This window comes from Oncorhynchus nerka, linkage group LG3 (assembly GCF_034236695.1).
Source record: "Oncorhynchus nerka isolate Pitt River linkage group LG3, Oner_Uvic_2.0, whole genome shotgun sequence".
NCBI classification, from domain to species: Eukaryota; Metazoa; Chordata; class Actinopteri; order Salmoniformes; family Salmonidae; genus Oncorhynchus; species Oncorhynchus nerka.
Window position 1 is genome coordinate 32,756,933 of NC_088398.1, and position 21,219 is coordinate 32,778,151.

General features: G+C 43.2%; 1 protein-coding gene across 3 annotated transcripts; it reads right to left on the reverse strand.

The window, feature by feature from the left end:
* Window positions 1-803: 803 nt before the first annotated feature.
* On the reverse strand, window positions 804-18,716 carry zdhhc18a (zinc finger DHHC-type palmitoyltransferase 18a). 3 transcript variants are annotated; one of them, XM_029630224.2, is made up of 9 exons: window positions 18,611-18,716; window positions 16,774-16,934; window positions 16,410-16,559; window positions 16,191-16,328; window positions 16,013-16,064; window positions 15,382-15,484; window positions 12,972-13,084; window positions 11,079-11,181; window positions 804-3,024 (listed from the first exon to the last, which is right to left on the reverse strand). In XM_029630224.2, exons 1-9 carry the CDS (start codon window positions 18,694-18,696, stop codon window positions 2,575-2,577), a joined length of 1,356 nt encoding a protein of 451 aa, XP_029486084.1. In that variant the 5' UTR covers window positions 18,697-18,716; the 3' UTR covers window positions 804-2,574. The 3 variants fall into 3 exon arrangements, with proteins under 3 accessions (XP_029486084.1, XP_029486076.2, XP_029486092.2); XM_029630216.2 differs by lacking the exon at window positions 18,611-18,716 and adding an exon at window positions 17,288-18,322; XM_029630232.2 differs by lacking the exon at window positions 18,611-18,716 and adding an exon at window positions 17,288-17,508 and having other exon boundaries at window positions 16,774-16,846.
* Window positions 18,717-21,219: the final 2,503 nt, after the last annotated feature.

Sequence of the window (21,219 nt, forward strand, 5' to 3'; positions counted from 1 at the left end):
TTACAGACAGATTATTTCACTGTATCACAATTCCAGTGGGTCAGAAGTTTACATATACTAAGTTGACTGTGCTTTTAAACAACTTGGAAAATTCCAGAAAATGTCATGGCTTTAGAAGCTTCTGATAGGCTAATTGACATAATTTGTGTCAAAAGGTGTATGGAAACTTCAACTGTGTGTGTGTGTGTGTATATATATATATATATATATACATACATACATACATACACAGTTGAAGTTTCCATACATATATATATATATATATCTTTGTACCCGTTTCATAAACATACTATACTCACAAACTCTGCCAGGAAACTTGGTAGTCTGTGGTCAGGCCAGGGTATCACACATGCACCCTTTTTATTATTGGATGTTCCCCAAGCAAACACATGTGGTTATCATACACTTTCTCATTGTGTGCTCTTAAGAGGGAACCCTCCGATTATTTAATTAAAAGTGGCCATGTGCCAGTTTGGGAACATTGTGGTCTGACCCAATTGGTCACAGAGATTCTGTGTGCTCATAGAAAGCCTGGGTATACCGTAGAAACAGTGGAGGCTGGTGGGAGGAGCTATAGGACAACAAGCTCATTGTAACAACTTGAATGGAATAAAAATAATGAAGTCAAACGTGGTTTCCATACGTTTGATGCGTATCATACAATTCCATTCCAGCCATTACAATGAGCCTGTCCTCCTATTGTGCCTCTCACCAGCCTCCACTGAGTAGAATTGTCATGTCAGTGTTGCTACTGAACGAGACTCCTGAGGCAGGGGAAAAAAACAGAGAGTAGAAAGCAATGGTACGGTTCCTCCGTTTAATCCTCATAGGAATGATCTACAGACTACAAAACCAAATCAAACAGCCCATAATAGTACAAGCACAGCTTATAGTCATAATAACAGTTGTAGGAGCGCTGAACAGCTTTCATACAACTGACCTAGTTATAAGGTTTCAAATGAACGAATACACAAATGGTTGACTACCACACAGCGGTCCTCCACAACTACACACACAGTTCATTTAAGTATATTAAAGGAAAAGTAGGCATCAATGGACCTACCCCAATTGGTCTAGTCTATAAAAAGGTACCTAGAACGTAATAATGGTGTTATTTGGGGAAAAAATAACGCCCCCTTGTGGCCAATGGCATTACCTTCAGTGTAATGTCGCGTTACAGATAGTAGTCTATGATAAACGACCAGTCCAAGGGATATATGGTTTCATGCCACTAGCAGCACAGGCAAAGTTCACTTCAAGGCAATGCCTGCAAGGGCACTTCTAGATGTTCTGTGCTTCAAACGGTTACATATCACATTATTAATCTGTACCTTACTTCTCTACGAAAAAACAATGTGCCATTACAGTAAAAATACATGAGGAAAAACAGGGAACCAGGCGTCACATTTCAATATCCTTAGCAAGTTAATTGAACAGTTAACATTGTGTCAAAATATATTAACTGGCCTCCAAAACACAAGAAACTCAGCAGGCAGTAGTGGATCTGTATTTGGATCAGTGCTTAAATTAGAATACATGTAAAAAGGAACATTTAAAAAGGACAATCAAAAATGCAAGCTCACAATGAACTTTTTTCCTAAAGCATATGTTCATTTAGCTTGGATAGTCAAAGTCTAGTACCAGTCAGTTCAAACACAGAATACCAGAATAAATTCCCTATCACATTTACACCCTGCCTCAGACACTCATAAACACAGTGAGAAATAAATATACAGTTTAAATCCAACAATCAATCTGAACACTTTGAGCCCGAGTAGAAGATAAATAACAAACAGAGGCCCAACAGATTGCGATGTCAGTCATCAGCAACCTTGGGAAACAGCCCACTACGGACAATAGCTCATCTCATCCAATCAAAATGAGTCACTGTCTCAACTGCAGCCAAGGACTAAACATACGTAACAATGTCCACAACATGGCCGATCCAAACGCCAGTAGAGAAGGAGGGAGTGGAACTTCAAAGAGCCCTTTTACACTGGGAAACCTTGAGTGTTTTCACTACAGCTAAGACCAAGAGCATAGGAAGCCAGGTAGCCCAAAACCTACTTATCCACTAACAAAAGCCCTTTCACACACCCCTATTCTGCCATAAGTGTATGAATGATTTGCATAAGAGGTAATACAACTGAGTACATAAAAGGCAAAGAGACTGCTTACTTAGTTACTATGCTTGAACACCAGCCAAGTGAGTACATATGGCTTGAAGATTTGTGAAACAATGTTCTATGAATCAGTGTATAAAACTTGTATAAAATCTGTGCTTGTCAGTGTTACCAAGTTTAACTTGCTGCCAGTAGGATATCTTTCCTTTGAGGAATAAAACATTCTATGAAAATAATGTTTACCAGCTAATTCATCACCAACAGGACAGGGGAAAACACTGGCTTAAGTCCTGAGTTTAGAAGAAGACGTAGTAAGTTCCATGAAAAAGAGAATGGTTCAAAAAAATGCCCGTACAAAGGTTAATGGCAGTGTAGCCACTAATGAGTTCCAGGGAGCTGTGTGGAAGGGGAATGTTCACTGAAGCAGTGCTACTGGAGCCACTGAGTCCGCTCAGTGCAGTGGGATGAAGCCCATGTCAGGAGCGTCTCCCAGGATGATGGTATTGTGGGTGAAGGAGGGAGAGGGACTGGCCAGGCGGAAGGCCGGGTTGTTGGAGTGCAGTGAGGGTCTCTTGCTGCTGTTCACAGGGGGACATTCCATGGACGGGGCCTGGCGCCCTGAGCACCCTGTGGGGGGATGCACATTGGCAGAACTAGAGCAGCCCGTGGGGGGAAACCCATTGGCGGACCCAGAACAGCCGGTGGGGAGAGGCCCATCAGCAGACCGTGAGCAGCTCGAGGTGGGAGGCCCAGCGGAGGAGGAGGGGGCTGGGGACCTGGACTCTGGTCTGACTCTCAACTCCTGGCCAGGGGCAGTCTTGGGGGTGCCAGAGGGCCAGAGGCCCTGGAGCTCAGAAGAGCGGAACACCCTCTCCAGAAGGTCCTTAGTTCTCTGAGTGCACTGTGTGAAGAAAGGAGGAAGGCAGAGAAGTCAAGAAAAAGGGAAAAGTGAGAAAAGGAAATGCAAGAGAAGGAAAAAGATGAAGGGATATGAAGAAGTGAGAGACGGACAGCAATGACATGGCAGAACATGGTTAATGAAGGGAAATGCACAGGAGCTGAAAACAAGCATTAGTTTGGAGTGAGATTAACGTAAGAGCAATAACCAGGTTAGGTGTGACAGCATGGCATTATGGAGAAAGAGTGAGTTGTTGGCGACAATCCTGTTAGCACAGGACAGGGAGGAACAAAGGCGAAAGAGACAATTAGATACAAAGCTTGGGGAAGCTTCCCTTCCCTCCTGTTAGGGGAGTGATGGGATATGTAGGAAAGGACAAAGTGTCACCGGGGTTGACAAGATGGGCTCGTTTATACCAGGGAAAGTATCCATTATTTGCAACAGCAAGGAAAGCAATACTGTAGTAGTAGAGGGTAGAATGTCATGAGTTACAGTTAGGCTACTTTAGTTTGGCTGCTGTGACATGAAGTTTATCCTGTCCATTGTATTTATGCTTCCAGTGACACCTAGTGAATAAATACAATGAAAAGTACAGTAAATAAGAATAGGGTGTGTTCGTCAGTACACCATCATGCCATATCCTCATTACACTGGGTTATATGATACTTTCCTCCCCCAATTGCATATGGGTAAGTACCTTTCCTTATCAAACTGGATAAGAGACAAACAATAGATGAGTGTTTAGCATTAAGGCTACCGTAACCTCTGACCTTACCACATCTGCTCAGCTGCCCCAGGGCATAAGAGACAATGATTGATAATATAAATGGCCCAAGTTTGAGAATATGATGCTACAGTTGTTCTAAGCTGTGTGTTCTACATCAAGTCATCAACATGACATCCACATGCCTAGAGATGAAGGATAAGTTATGGCTCAAATAGTGGCAGAGTGGCATGCAGTTCCAGAGGTAAGGCACATCATGATGCCCCACAACATACCATGGCTCAATTCACAACACCTTTCCACTTGCTCTACTGAGTGATGAATACAATGTACTAACTGAAATTAAAACCCTAACATTGGATGGGTGATAAGCCAGTATCCCAACAGAAATTTCTCACAAATTGTGATGTCATTTCACAGTTACTTATGATAGCAGCCACACATGATGAGCATGCAAACTGAACAGATAACAGCAAAAATAAACGTGTGGTGATGGATTGGAGCTTGAGCCCTACTCTTACCATCGACCCTCTACATGCAGAAGTTACCCTTCAGGCTGTGCAGGACAGAGCAAAACCCTGACAATTCTCCTCCTATAGTGGGGTGGGAGGGACACATCATAAAACTGAGTGTTAAAAGTGTTACACGCTGTGGAGCACAGAGATGGTCAGTTTAGTTCTGGTATAAAAAGGAGAATCACTCAAATTGTAAAAAGCTACCAAGGGAAAAAAGGCCTCAGGATTGCAGGATAAACTGATGGTAATATGGAGTTACTGAAAGATTAAAAACAGAAAATCATTGAATAAAAACAGGTAAAGATCATTACTAAGCCAATATGAAGGAAACTTGGAGGCCAACCTTAAAAATACATATTTAAGATGGGAACACTTTATAATTATGCTTCTACAATGCCTCATATTATAGGATAAAAATACATAATTCAGTGGGGTGTTTTCACCCACTCTGCCCAGAGTGGGTGAAAACACACTTTGGTTATGACATTTCACTTCATTATGTTATAAAATCAATTTTACCAAAACAAATATGATATTTCATGTTCCGAATCGTTCACTGGGGTCTTTCTCTAACATATCACTCACATTATATCTAAAAAGTCAGATTTCGTGAGCTAATGCATCCGATAATAAGCACTGAGCTCAGTTGACAGAGCGGTGCAGCTTTCAACGAAACTTAAGGATTTTACATTTTTGGGCCGTTGTCTTACAAGTTGTTTCCGCGGGCCGCAAATAGCTAAATTAGCATGACAAGGCTTTGAAAATAAAGAGCTTGCAGTAAGCACAGTGCTCCATTGACATTTCAGTCTCTTCGAAAAAATAACAAGAACTTTGCAGTAATATGAACAGCATGTACTAAAATATGACAACAATGTCATGTCTCAAAATCGATATCTATCTTACCTCTATATTGTTTTATGTCCTCCGGATTTGAGAAGACGACGGTCCAATGGTAAGCCTATCAAGTAGCCTTCATTTTTCCAGCCTAGCTGACGCGGTGCTATTTTCCTGATTTGAGACTAGGGCTGTTACGGTTACCGTAATACTGCCACACCGGCGGTCATGTGTCATGACTGCAGTCAAATTCCACCTGACCGTTCAGTCACGGTAACTAAGCTTCTCTGATGCTGCTGATGTTCATTAACAGCCTACCAAACTCGCTAACGGCCAGTCGCTAACAGCCAGGTACCCAGCAATCTATTGTCCCTCTAATCAAAAATACAAGTGTTATGAGTTTAAGCACACTGTGTTTGTCTGTTGTGAATTAGAGGAACAAAAATTGACCAATTTATGCAGAAATCCAGGTAATTACAAAGGGTTCACAAACTTTTTCTTGCGACTGTACATAATCTATGCACTTAAATAGCAAATGGAGGACACTTTTCCTGCGTTTCATTTTCATTTCCGACAGGTAGGCTATATACCCCTGTTGTAAAGCGAAGCACTGCGCTTAATATTAGGAAAGTTTAGAAGTAAATATAGTAGGCCTAGCCTATAGAAAGCTGATGGGATGCTCTTTTTAAGAGTCGATCAAAACTGAGTTCTCATGCAATTGCATAGCCTATAGAAATGTTGCACAACATGAGCTCATGGGCTCTCATGAATTGTTTCATTAGATTTGCCATTATACACTGCTCAAAAAAATAAAGGGAACACTTAAACAACACAATGTAACTCCAAGTCAATCACACTTCTGTGAAATCAAACTGTCCACTTAGGAAGCAACACTGATTGACAATAAATGTCACATGCTGCTGTGCAAATGGTATAGACAACAGGTGGAAATTATAGGCAATTTGCAAGACACCCCCAATGAAGGAGTGGTTCTGCAGGTGGGGACCACAGACCACTTCTCAGTTCCTATGCTTCCTGGCTGATGTTTTGGTCACTTTTGAATGCTGGCGGTGCTTTCACTCTAGTGGTAGCATGAGCTAGTGGTAGCATGAGACGGAGTCTACAACCCACACAAGTGGCTCAGGTAGTGCAGCTCATCCAGGATGGAACATCAATGCGAGCTGTGGCAAGAAGGTTTGCTGTGTCTGTCAGCGTAGTGTCCAGAGCATGGAGGCGCTACCAGGAGACAGGTCAGTACATCAGGAGACGTGGAGGAGGCCGTAGGAGGGCAAAATCCCAGCAGCAGGACCGCTACCTCCGCCTTTGTGCAAGGAGAAGCAGGAGGAGCACTGCCAGAGCCCTGCAAAATTACCTCCAGCAGGCCACAAATGTGCATGTGTCTGCTCAAACGGTCAGAAACAGACTCCATGAGGGTGGTATGAGGGCCCGACGTCCACAGGTGGGGGTTGTGCTTACAGCCCAACACCGTGCAGGTGTTCTCTTTGCCAGAGGACACCAAGATTGGCAAATTCGCCACTGGCGGCCTGTGCTCTTCACAGATGAAAGCAGGTTCACACTGAGCACATGTGACAGAGTCTGGAGACGCCGTGGAGAACGTTCTGCTGCCTGCAACATCCTGCAGCATGACTGGTTTGGCGGTGGGTCAGTCATGGCGTGGCATTTCTTTGGGGGGGCCGCACAGCCCTCCATGTGCTCGCCAGAGGTAGCCTGACTGCCATTAGGTACCGAGATGAGATCCTCAGACCCCTTGTGAGACCATATGTTGGTGCGGTTGGCCCTGGGTTCCTCCTAATGCAAGACAATGCTAGACCTCTTGTGGCTGGAGTGTGTCAGCAGTTCCTGCAAGAGGAAGGCATTGATGCTATGGACTGGCCCGCCTGTTCCCCAGACCTGAATCCAATTGAGCACATCTGGGACATCATGTCTCGCTCCATCCACCAACGCCACGTTGCACCAGACTGTCCAGGAGTTGATCCCTCAGGAGACCATCCGCCACCTCATCAGGAGCATGCCCAGGCGTTGTAGGGAGGTCATACAGGCACGTGGAGGCCACACACACTACTGAGCCTCATTTTGACTTGTTTTAAGGACATTACAAAGTTGGATCAGCCTGTAGTGTGGTTTTCCACTTTAATTTTGAGTGTGACTCCAAATCCAGACCTCCGTGGGTTGATAAATTTGATTTCCATTGATAATTTGTGTGATTTTGTTGTCAGCACATTCAACTATGTAAAGAAAAAAAGTATTTAATAAGAATATTTCATTCATTCAGATCTAGGATGTGTTATTTTAGTGTTCACTTTATTTTTTTGAGCAGTGTATTTGCATTAATGTCAGAGTGATTAGAGGGACAATAAATCACTGGTTACCTGGCTGTCAGCGACTGGCCGTTAGCGAGTTTGGTAGGCTATTAAAGAGGAATGGTCCAAAATTCCTCCTGACCGTTGTGCAGGTCTGATCCGCAACCACAGAAAGGTTATTGCTGCCAAAGGAGGTCAACCAAGGGTTCACATACTTTATCCACCCTACACGGTGTGTTCAATAAAGACATGAAAACGTATAATTGTTTGCGTGTTATTAGATTAAGCAGAATGTGTTTGTCTAATTGTAGTGACTTAGAAGATTACATTTTATGACCAGTTTATGCAGAAATCCAGGTAATTCCAAAGGGTTCAAATACTTTTTCTTGCCACTGTATTTTTGACTCCCTGCCCTGTTCCGACAGGTGCATGATTATGGTCTATTCTAAATCAGAACTAATTTCACACGTATTATTTAGTATATTGTTGGGTTCTGAAAATATTAAATATACTTATTCATGTCACTGAGGGAGAGGGGGGAATGTATAACGTTTACAATCTGTCCTATTGTTAGCCATCAGGGCTCCTATGGGAGGAGAAGAGACACAGTCTTGTACACGTCAATATGACAGCCGTGAGTTGGGGAGGAGTGAGCAATTTGGGGCCGAAGCCAGGTCAAATGAGGTGAGGAAGAACAGATATCACTAAGGTCCTCTCTCCACTGGCTTCCAGTTGAAGCTCGCATCCGCTACAAGACCATGGTGCTTGCCTACGGAGCTGTGAGGGGAACGGCACCTCAGTACCTCCAGGCTCTGATCAGGCCCTACACCCAAACAAGGGCACTGCGTTCATCCACCTCTGGCCTGCTCGCCTCCCTACCACTGAGGAAGTACAGTTCCCGCGCAGCCCAGTCAAAACTGTTCGCTGCTCTGGCCCCCCAATGGTGGAACAAACTCCCTCACGACGCCAGGACAGCGGAGTCAATCACCACCTTCCGGAGACACCTGAAACCCCACCTCTTTCAGGAATACCTAGGATAGGATAAAGTAATCCTTCTCACCCCCTTAAAAGATTTAGATGCACTATTGTAAAGTGGCTGTTCCACTGGATGTCTTAAGGTGAACGCACCAATTTGTAAGTCGCTCTGGATAAGAGCGTCTGCTAAATGACTTAAATGTAAATGTAAGGTTCTGTCTAGCAACAGAGATACATTGGCTGTTCAGATGTGTAGGAGGAAACTCAGTATAGTGTTCAATATCAGTGCTTGTGTGAATATATATTCTGTCTTGTGCAACTGTATGACCCAATGGGTGAATAAACTTGGTTTAAGCTTTACTAATTGTCTGAGTTTTACTCGGTTCATTTAGAACCTAACAATATGTAAAGACAAGATTAAATTAAGAATAGTCTGATGAGTGACAATATTATCACTTGTGGATGATGCCCAGCATGTGCAGTAAGGCAAGAAATCAGTCACACACATCATCATGTAGCCTAGCTCATAGGCCTGCCTACATGTTTTGATATGGTTTTGAACTAATGTGGCCAAATAACTCCAAATGTAAACTATAGGCCTAGGACCCCTGGAACACGGTTAGAGAGCACATAGCCTACAGAGCCTAGTTATGACTGGCCACTATTTGAAAGAGGATCCCAGCTTCTTGTGCGACTATCTTTACTGCTCAATTCTTTAATTTAAAAAAAAAAAAAGCACACAACCTAGCGTACATAGGCAGCACGTGTGTTAAGTTTGAGGAAGCTAATTTTCACCTTTAAAAAAATGCACCTTTATAATAAAGCATTCCATGGATCATCGCATTTGCAGACTTATGTAAGATACATTACAAATAATAGGTTTATGAGTAGATTGCATAGCCATAACATTAAAGTAGCACTGACCCAACAAGGATATATGGTAAATATGCACAGTGCGCACTCACCAGGGATCGCAACTAAAGTTGCATAAATAACTGTAAATCAAGCATATAGGAGGACCTGTTTCTTTGTTAACTGCGCAACACAGAATAGCCACATAAGCGCACTCCCTCGAAATATCCTTTCAATTTTATTCAGTTATGCTCAATTGTATTCTTCATACTATAAAATAATGCCACAGAATTCTAAGGAAATCGTGTCTGCTAAATGAACTAGTGTAGCCCACAGCCATATAGCATAGCCTAAGATAAGGACAATTCCAAATATGCCATTCTGTTTGTTTGAAATAGGCTACATTTTCTTCAGACCAGTCTAAGATAAATAATGGATTTATTGCGCTGGTGTAGGCTATGAATTTATTAGACTTTTTAAAATGTAGATGTTCCATGGGTCTGCATCAGTTGCTTGTAGGCTATGCGTGGAAGCCAGGAGATGCTAAAAGTGTTGATATTAATTAAATGGTCAATTACAGTAAAAGAGGCAGTTATTTTGCATGACAATCACCAGCTGACAAAATTTCATGACTACCACAGCACTATTTCAGACAACTTTTTTCCCCTCTGGACTCGACTGATTTGGTCCCCCTAATTTTGACTACCTTACAGGGTGAAAACTCCAATACATTTTGAACGAATTATGATAAGAGACATGAGGTTTGGACCATTTGTAATTTTACCAATTGGTCAAAAAGATGAGTTTTTGATTGGACACCCCAAATATTGTTTTGGGAGTCCAAACAATATCGCTGCTCCTAAGAGGCGCAGCGGTCTAAGGCACTGCATCTCAGTGCTAGAGGCATGAGTACAGAGCCTGGTTCGATTCCAGGCTGTATCACAACCGGTCGTGACTGGGAGTCCCATAGGGAGGCGCACAATTGGCCCAGCGTCATCCGGGTTAGGTTTCGGCCGGGGTTGGCCACCATTGTAAGTAAGAATTTGTTCTTAACTGACTTGCTTAGTAAAATAAAGGTTCAATAAAATAAATAAACAAGACAAATTAGATGAACATGATGCAACAATATAAAGTGCCTTGAATTTTCAATGACCTGACAAAAGTAAATACAATGTGACTGGTGATAAAGTGCTTAATAAAAAACTTAAACTTATATGTCAACCCAGAGTTCACCCATGTAAACCTAAACGTTCAACCGTTTGCTGAAAGCACCTCTGTTGCAAGAAATTAGCTTCTACAAACCTCAGCCATTTCATTTCCATTGTGGTTATATACATTTATAGCCTGGTCCACACAAGTGCAATAAACACGAGTGTGGAAACCTTTCAACTATATAAACTTGCAAAAAAAAAAAAAAAACAGGGGTACAGCTAAGAGGTAGTTCCAATTCAGGTAAATAACAATTATTTAAAAATCAGGTAAAATTTTTTTTTTTTTTAACACTAAAAGCAAGACATAATGTTCATGGATGCAGTGTCCTATCCCTAATGTGCATTATAAGAATATTATGTGCACCATCCTCCCTCTTATGACACAATATGTTACATACATAACATGTAACTACATTTGGGGAAGGGGGGGGTCTGAAGGGGATATAGTGGGCTCATGCAGGACAGGCACAGGGGCAGAATCTCAAATGCATACTCCTCGCGTCCACTCTCCTGAAGAAGGTGAGAGGACACGAGGAGTATACAATTGAGATTCTCCAAGGATCAAGGTGAAGACTTTTGAGCTACAGCACGGTCAGGACATGTAGCCACTAGATGGTGGCCCTACCATGTTTGTGTCATTCTTGGCCAGGAAAGGGGGCCGCCCCATGTCCACTGCAACAGCAGGTGGAATGTCTTCAGGGGGTAAAAAGCCTCTTCTGTCAATTAGACTGAAAGACATGAGAGGAAAAGAGAATGTTAGAAAGATACATAGACAATTTCTATACCCAAGAGGACATTTCATTGATTGCAAGTTGTATCCTTGAGGTATTTATTTATTTTAATTTGACAAGGCAAGTCAGTTAACTTCTTTGGGGTAGGGGCAGTATTTTCACGTCCGGATGAAAAGCGTGCCCAGAGTAAACTGCCTGCTACTCAGGCCCAGATGCTAGGATATGCATATTATTAGTCGATTTGGACAGAAAAAACACTGAAGTTTCTAAAATGGTTTGAATGATGTCTGAGTATAACAGAACTCATATGGCAGGCAAAAATCAGAGAAAAAATCCAAACAGGAAGTGGGAATTCTGAGGTTTGTTGGTTTTCAAGTCTTAGCCTATCCAATATACCGTGTCTGTGGGCTCATATTGCACTTCCTAAGACTTCCACTAGATGTCAACAGTCTTTAGAAACTTGTTTCAGGCTTCTACTGTGAAGTGGGAGAGAATGAGAGCTGATTGAGTCATGGGTCTGCCAGAAGGCCATGTGCTCAGTCAGGCTCACGCCCGTGAAAGTTAGCGCCATTCCCTTTCATTTCTAAAGACAAAGGAATTCTCCGGTTGAAATATTATTGAAGATTTATGATAAAAACATAAAGATTGATTATATACATCGTTTGACATGTTTCTACGAACTGTAATATACATTTTTGACCTAGTGCCTGCGTATTTGGATTACTGTACTATATGCGAACAAAAAGGAGGTATTTGGACATAAATGGACTTTATCGAACAAAACTAACATTTATTGTGGAACTGGGATTCCTGGGAGTGCATTCTGATGAAGATCAAAGGTAAGTGAATATTTATAATGCTATTTCTGACTTTTGTTGACTCCATAACATAGCGGGTATCTGTATTGCTTGTTTTGGTCTCTGAGCGCTGTACTCAGATTATTCCATGGTGTGCTTTTTCCATAAAGCTTTTTTGAAATCTGACACAGCGGTTGCATTAAGGAGACGTTTATCTTTAATTCCATGCATAAATTGTATTTTCATCAACATTTATTATGAGTATTTCTGTAAATTGACGTGGCTCTCTGCACTTTCACCGGATGTTTTGGAGGCAAAATATAACGCGCCAATGTAAACAGAGATTTTTGGATATAAATATGAACTTTATCGAACAAAACATACATGTGTAACATGAAGTCCTATGAGTACCATCTGATGAAGATCAAAGGTTAGTCTCTATCTCTATTTCTGCTTTTTGTGACTCCTCTCTTTGGCTGGAAAAATGGCAGTTTTTTTGTGACTAGGTACTGACCTAACAATCGCATGGTATGATTTTGTCGTAAAGCCTTTTTGAAATCGGACACTGTGGTGGGATTAACAACAAGTTTATCTTTAAAATGGTGTATAATACATGTATGTTTGAAGAATTTAATTATGAGATTTCTGTTTGAATTTGGCGCCCTGCACTTTCACTGGATTTTGGTCAGGTGGGACGTTAGTGTCCCAAGTACCCTAGAGAGGTTAAGAACAAATTATTTTTTACAATGACAGCCTACACTGGCCAAACCTGGACGACGCTGGGTCGATTGGGAGTCACATAGGGCGGTGACGGATGTGATACAGCCTAGATTCGAACCAGGGACTGTAGTGACGCCTTTTGCACTGAGATGCAGTGCCTTAGACCGCTGCGCCACTCGGGAGCCAAGTTTAACAAAGGGTGAACTGAGATACATTTCATATGACAGTAGCAACTTTGACTGACGTGGGGGTTTAGCCATACATACTCACCTGGGGGGCATGGGACCACACAGCGTTGCACAGCAGTTGGTAAAGATGTTGTCGTAAGTGTAGGGATTCCCAGAGTCCTCTGCACCTCTTTTACTCAACCGGGAGCCTTTTATCTGCACAGGAAAGACAAAGTTAAGAAGCAGTCTGGAGACCAAGCAGGATCAAACATTCAAGTACTGTATATTTAGGTGATTAGAATGTGTTGGGCGGCCTTGTGGTCTAGCAGGAAAACCGCTTCCTCCGGCACAATGTCTACCGTGTCTGAATAGGTTGAAATCTGCCACCTGCCCTTTCACCCAACCACTCTTATCTTCGACCTCTGTCTCTCTCACCATCTGTTCAATAACATTTTAGTAACAATCCTCAAAAAAAAGTGTGTAGTGTACTAAACAAAATATAAAGCAAAAAGATAAACGTCCCCTTTTCAGGACCCTGTCTTTCAAAGATAATTTGTAAAAATCCAAATAACTTCACAGATCTTCATTGTAAAGGGTTTAAACACTGTTTCCCATGCTTGTTCAATGAACCACAAACAATTAATGAACATGCAAATGTGGAACGGTCGTTAGGACACTAACAGCTTACAGACGGTGGGCAATTAAGGTCACAGTTATGAAAACTTAGGACACTATAGAGGCCTTTCTACTGACTCTGAAAAACACCAAAAGATGCCCAGGGTCCCTGCTCATCTGCGTGAACGTGCCTGAGGCATGCTGAAAGGAGGCATGAGGACTGCAGATGTGGCCAGGGCAATAAATTGCAATGTCCGTACTGTGAGACGCCCAAGACAGCTCTACATGGAGACAGGACGGACAGCTGATCATCCTTGCAGTGGCAGACCACGTGTAACAACATCTGCACAGGATAGGTACATCCGAACATTACACCTGCGGGACAGGTACAGGATGGCAACAACTACAGAGTTACACTAGGAACGCACAATCCCTCCATCAGTGCTCAGACTGTCCGCAATAGGCTGAGAGAGGCTGGACTGAGGGCTTGTAGGCCTGTTGTAAGGCAGGTCTTCACCAGATATCACAGGCAACAACATCGCCTAAGGGCACAAATCCACCTTCACTGGACCAGATAGGACTGGCAAAAAGTGCTCTTCACTGATGAATCGTGGTTTTGTCTCACCAGGGGTGATGGTTGGATTCGCATTTATCGTTGAAGGAATGAGCGTTACACCGAGGCCTGTACTCTGGAGCGGGATCGATTGGGAGATGGAGGGTCCGTGGTGGTGTGTCACAGCATCATCGGACTGAGCTTGTTGTCATTGCAGGCAATCTCAACACTGTGTGTTACAGGGAAAACATCCTCCTCCCTCATGTGGTACCCTTCCTTCAGGCTCATCCTGCCATGACCCTCCAGCACGACAATGCCACCAGCCATACTGCTCGTTCTGTGTGTGATTTCCTGCAAGACAGGAATGTCAGTGTTCTGCCATTGCCTAGCGAAGAGCCCGGATCTCAATCCCATTGAGCACGCCTGGGACCTGTTGGATTGGAGGGTGAGGGCTAGGGCCATTCCCCCCAGAAATGTCCAGGAAATTGCAGGTGCCTTGGTGGTGGAAGAGTGGGGTAACATCTCACAGCAAGAACTGGCAAATATTGTGCAGTCCATGAGGAGATGCACTGCAGTACTTAATGCAGCTGGTGGCCACACCAGACACTGACTGTTAATTTTGATTTTGACCCCTTTGTTCAGGGACACATTATTCAATTTCTGTTAGTCACATGTCTATGGAACTTGTTCAGTTTGTGTCTCAGTTGTGGAATCTTATGTTCATACAAATATTTACACATAAGTTTGCTGAAAATAAACCCAGTTGACAGTGAGAGGATGTTTCTTTTTTTGCTGAGTTTATTATAGGTAGTTATTCTTCAGTTACTTGTGAAGCCTCTAATTTCTCCAATGCAGTAATGAGTTATGTCCTGAGTAGCAACCTAGCGGTGCCAAAAGCCCTGGTCTTCCCTAGAAAACCTATGTAAATTACCATTGCCAAAACAGGCCAAACACTTTTTTAGACAGAGGTTTTGGACTTTAAAATGTGCGTGATCAACTAGCATGATCAAGTTCGATCCCCATTGAATTATTTTAAGGTTCGCTACAAATCGAGATATTGTATTAAATAGGGATCCATTCTGACTACTACATTTGTCGTCACACAGGACCACGTGCTGACAGACCATTCACAGGCCGGCAGGCTATGTGTTGACTATCAGGCAGGATGAAAACAACTACGTTGACCATGATCCTTAGCGATTTTTGGTGCCATTCAACAATATGGGGCACTTCAAATTCAAATAGTTCTGGCCTCATACACCATCTGGAGTTTTCTATAGGAATACATGGATGATGTCAGCGCTATCACTATCTACTATTTTCAAGATCTATGGTTGGTACTCACATCTTCATTTGTTGTGAGGTTGAAGGCCACCAAGTATGTATGGAAACCTGAAAGCCCCAGAATAGACCAAATCGAGAAGAAGCAAATAACTAGTTCAACCACAGTGAGAGGGCTTGTCAAGGCTTCAACATACACTAGCAAAGGTTATCAACAATGACTATCAATAACAAGAGCTACATGATCATCAGAAGGCCTTATTGTGTGAATCTTAGGGAATCAAAATCAGTCACAATATCAGAGCCATGAAGGCCTAACTACTGGTTTCCCTGAACTGCAATTATACCATATTACTAACTGTTCTGGGTTTATAAGAAATCACAAAACCCACTATTGTAAACCACATAATGTGTCAAGCCAGCCAGTGTGACAACATTAGGTTGCACACCTGCTTCTGAAGTTTTGCCATCTGTCTAAAAGCCACAGGCTTACACCATTGCCAGTGTGTGAAGAATGGACTACAGGGAACTGATCCTATTAGGAATTAGTGGGCTTAGGCCAAAGTCTTAGAACCAGGAACAAAATCCTTGTCGACTTCTATCTCTGGGCTAAGAGCAAGAGCAGCAGTGTGGGCATCCAAGTCACTATAGGGATTCTAATGAGATAGAGAGAATGTTTGGTGTGAAAAGGATATCTGGCAGGATTCTCCTGTAAGGCCAGAACTAAGCCATTCCCTCCTTGGGATCCTGAAAAACAGAAAGGTAAAAAGTCAGCAACCCAATACGAACACTCCACAGTCAATATTGTCACAGAACAGCAGGGAAGGAAACAACATAGTGCATTCGTGTTTGTTTGCGAGTGAGCATACATACGTAGCGTGAGGTGTGTGACAACACAACCGAAGATGAAGGAGGTGTGGAAGGAGAGAGAGACTATGAAGCTGTAGAAGAAGCGGTAGTTGCGCTTGCCCACACAGTTCCCCACCCACGGGCAATGGTGATCGAACCGCTCTGAGGGCAGAACATTAAAAAAATTGAGATATGGTATATTTGGACACTTTGAACAACAGTCACTACCCATACAGTCCTTACCCACACAGTTGTCACACATGCTGCAGTGTGAGGTCCGAGGAGGGCGGAACATCTTGCAGGTGAAGCAATACTTAAGCTTCACCACCTGCTGGTTAATGAGGATTTCTTTGGTGCGCGGAGGGGGGTGGTACGTGGAGGAACCTGAGGTGTCTTGAATCAGGGGAGGGTTAGAGGGAGGGATCGATTCTCTGACATCAATACAATTGTGTTGTTGACATCAACAAGATCACATATGAAACAAAATGTTAACTGAATACAAATGCTGTTGAAGGATATTAATCTGTACTATGAACACCACTGAAACAGTTGACCCCATATATACCCCAGCTGGTCACCCCAGTCTGTTACACTATATCCATCTTACCTATCTGCTTCTCAATGTCTGCAGCCTCATCTGGCAAGGTCCTAGGCAGGATTCCAGGGTCTGTAAAGCTGGTCTGCAGTAGGGAGGTGACCACAAACACAAACAACACTCCACCAATCACAGGTATGCAGACGGTCAGGTGAGTCACCAGGAATGGGCAACTGCAAGAACAAGAGTGGATATGAGAGCTTGTCGGTGCCTGGCCTTGAGTGGTTGAGACACCCATTCTAATAGGCCTACTGTACAACCCTAAAATCTACATGAGCTAGAGACTAGCTCAATTCAAATAGACAAAATAAACTAAAGTAAAAACAGAGATTTTTAGGTAAGCCTGTATGGCCCTGAGCTTCACTGTTAGTTAACTAGTCAGCAACTTTGAATAACTGAGGAAGCCTACTCAACGAAGTAATGTTAACAGCCTAGTTACCTATACAACTAACGTTAGATGGCTGTCTAGACTGGTAACAGTAAGTTAAACAAAAGCGAAGCAAAATTATGATGCATAGCCACTTACTCGAATGCAAAGAAGAGGCCACTTGTGATAATGATAAGGCCGAGTGTCAGAGGCAGGATACCATTTTGTCTGGCCAGAATAATCCGTCCATCGCAATAAAAGCGATTTTTCCCTGGAAATACTTCCCATTTTCTCCGAGGCCTCTGCACATTTTCGGTACAGGGTTGCGTTGACGAGGGTGTTGAAAGTCCCCGTGGGTCAATTTGCTGGTACTCACAGTTTTTCATAATGTAAAAGGGTCCGGTGATCAAATTAAGTTAGTGAGCTAGCTACAGTAGCTGTTTACGTTAGCTTACTAACCACCGGGCTGGCTAACGTTAGATAAATACCTAACGTTAATCGAATGTTTCTGCTAGCTACAAGATCATTAAGCGACCATGCAAGCAATTTATTTAGCCAATTATCAAGCTCATTGCAGCCAAAACAGCGACCGCGTTCCCATTCATACTAACGTTAGTTAGCTAGCCACCAAAACAGCTTCTGACGGTGTCTCTCACACACATACATATAATCAATCGTTCGTTGTATGCGACTGCCAGACTCCACTATTTAGTCCTTTGCTTCACAATTAACGACAAGCTTATATTATGTTCTAGCTAGATAAATGCTCAACAAGCGGTGTGGCCATCTTTGCCTTCCTCCAAAAAAACTCAGTGTGCAACTGCAGCATGCATTTCGAGGCGTTCCTGCATCTGCCTGCCGAACACATACCCTCACGGTCGTTAATAACATAACTGCGGCGAACCAGTACCCGTCATACCAACGTGTTCTCATCCCTCGGCGTCCTAACCTGACGAATGGACATAGTTCCTTTTTTTCCAATTTTCGCCTAAAATGACATACCAAATCTAACTGCCTGTAGCTCCGGCCCTGAAGCAAGGATATGCATATTCTTGGTACCATTTGAAAGGAAACACTTTGAAGTTTGTGGACATGTGAATTGAATGCAGGAGAATAACACAATATAGCTGGTAGAAAATACAAAGAAAAAAACCCAGGTTTTTTTCTACCGCCATCTTTGAAATGCAAGACAAAGGTCCCAGTTCTAGCCATCACTCTGGTAATTCCGATTGTGTACAAAAGATGGCAGCAGTGTATGTGCAAAGTTTCAGACGGACAACTTGAAGTATGAGCATTCTCCATGACATTTAGTGTGAAGTCACCCAGCTACATATGGGCAAATCGTGAAGGAGACAGTTGCATTCATATGAACTTTTCTGCAAGAATATCGTCACATCTGTATACTTCGACTTTGATTTAGCTTTTCCAGTATAAGTATCCATATTATAAGTTTGACATTTGCAAAACAACCAGTTTTCATACCTCTGAATATTCTTCGAATTTTTGTCCAAAAGGGAAAAGGCATGCTGTCGCAAACGGTTAGCACCTACATTTTGCGACAGACACATGGTTTCCGGATACTCCCATAAAGCTCAGCTCATTGGCTATCTAGCTAGATTTGTTTGACCCCGATTGGTGCTTGTTTGACAAAGTTAGAGTCGTTCAGGTGAAGACCGCCAGCGTCATCGGAGTGCCATGAAGGCATCGCTCTCTGACCAAATATGGTGTCCTATAGGATATACACTGCTCAAAAAAATAAAGGGAACACTTAAACAACACAATGTAACTCCAAGTCAATCACACTTCTGTGAAATCAAACTGTCCACTTAGGAAGCAACACTGATTGACAATACATTTCACATGCTGTTGTGCAAATGGAATAGACAACAGGTGGAAATTATAGGCAATTAGCAAGACACCCCCAATAAAGGAGTGGTTCTGCAGGTGGTGACCACAGACCACTTCTCAGTTCCTATGCTTCCTGGCTGATGTTTTGGTCACTTTTGAATGCTGGTGTTGCTTTCACTCTAGTGGTAGCATGAGACTGAGTTTATAACCCACACAAGTGGCTCAGGTAGTGCAGTTCATTCAGGATGGAACATCAATGCGAGCTGTGGCAAGAAGGTTTGCTGTGTCTGTCAGCGTAGTGTCCAGAGCATGGAGGCGCTACCAGGAGACAGGCCAGTACATCAGGCGACGTGGAGGCCGTAGGAGGGCAACAACCCAGCAGCAGGACCGCTACCTCCGCCTTTGTGCGAGGAGGAGCAGGAGGAGCACTGCCCAGAGCCCTGCAAAATTACCTCCAGCAGGCCACAAATGTGCATGTGTCTGCTCAAACGGTCAGAAACAAACTCCATGAGGGTGGTATGAGGGCCCGACGTCCACAGGTGGAGGTTGTGCTTACAGCCCAACACCGTGCAGGACGTTTGGCATTTGCCAGAGAACACCAATCCTCAAAAGCAGCTTTTCAACGTTCAGAGAAAACTCAGGGGGAGACTTTGATAAAGTTCTCAAGCTTACTGAAGAGATGATGATTAAGCGTGATATTTTTCTGGGCGTTTCTTCACTCTGCCAACATGTCAGGCTAGTCATCGTGTTCAAGAAGTATTCACCTGCAGGTTATGGCTGCGAAGTACATTCTGATATGAGTCTCCAGTGCTTGTCAGTACCCTTCATTTGATGCATAAAGTGCTTTATCAAGTTTGTACTGAGAATGAGATCATCATGCTGACCTGGGACTATGAGCACAGGAACTAAGCAACTAATTCCATACACGTTAAGGTCAACTTCATACATGCATTTTGGTTGTGCCGTTTTCCCCCCTACATCAACAAGAATGACTGGCTCTGATAGTGACTTCTTCTCTAGACTAATACTTTCCGCAAGCATTCTTTGTTCTGCTGCTTCGCTTAAAGTACAGGCCATGGAGCTGGTGTCAAGCATCCCTTTCAATTGGAACTGGTTATTTACAGTGACTGGGGCATCAAACAAATGGCATTACTCTTTGTATATTCTTCGCTATGACCCAAACCCCTTCTGGTGCTGCACTTCATGTGTTCACATATCGTCGTTCTAAATCTTCATCACACTCGAGGGTTTGTTTCTCTTGATCCACAAAACTGACCAATCCTACCGATCCTCGACTTCGGCGATGTCATTTACAAAATAGCCTCCAACACTCTACTCAACAAATTGGATGCAGTCTACCACAGTGCCATCCGTTTTGTCACCAAAGCCCCATATACTACCCACCACTGCGACCTGTACGCTCCCGTTGGCTGGCCCTCGCTTCATAGTCGTCGCAAAACCCACTGGCTCCAGGTCATCTACAAGTCTCTGCTAGGTAAAGCCCCGCCTTATCTCAGCTCACTGGTCACCATAGCAGCACCCACCCGTAGCATGCGCTCCAGCAGATATATCTCACTGGTCAACCTAAAAGCCCATTCTTCCTTTTCCTTCCAGTTCTCTGCTGCCAATGATTGCAACAAACTGCAACAATCACTGAAGCTGAAAACTCATCTCACTCTCTAACTTTAAGCATCAGTTGTCAGAGCAGCTAACAGATCATTGCACCTGTACATAGCCCATCTGTAAATAGCCCACCCAACTACCTCATCCCCATATTGTTATTTCTTTTTTTGCTCCTTTGCACCCCAGTATCTCTACTTGCACATTCATCTTCTGCACATTATACCATTCCAGTTTTTAATTGCTGTATTGTAATTACTTCGCCACCATGGCCTATTTATTGCCTTACCTCTCTTATCCTACCTCATTTGCACATGCTGTATATAGATTTTTCTACTGTATTATTGATTGTATGTTTGTTTATTCCATGTGTAACTCTGTGTTGTTGTATGTGCCAAACTGCTTTGCTTTATCTTGGCCAGGTCACAGTTGCAAATGAGAACTTGTTCTCAACTAGCCTACCTGGTTAAGTAAAGGTGAAATAGATAAATGAAATATACACCCTCCAAATGCGGGCCTGCTAGTTTAACGGCTCCGCTGCATGGGTTGCTTGTGTGGGCTCCTCACTATATCTAGACCCAGACTTTGGACAATTTTTCTACCAGTGACCTGACTCAAAGCAT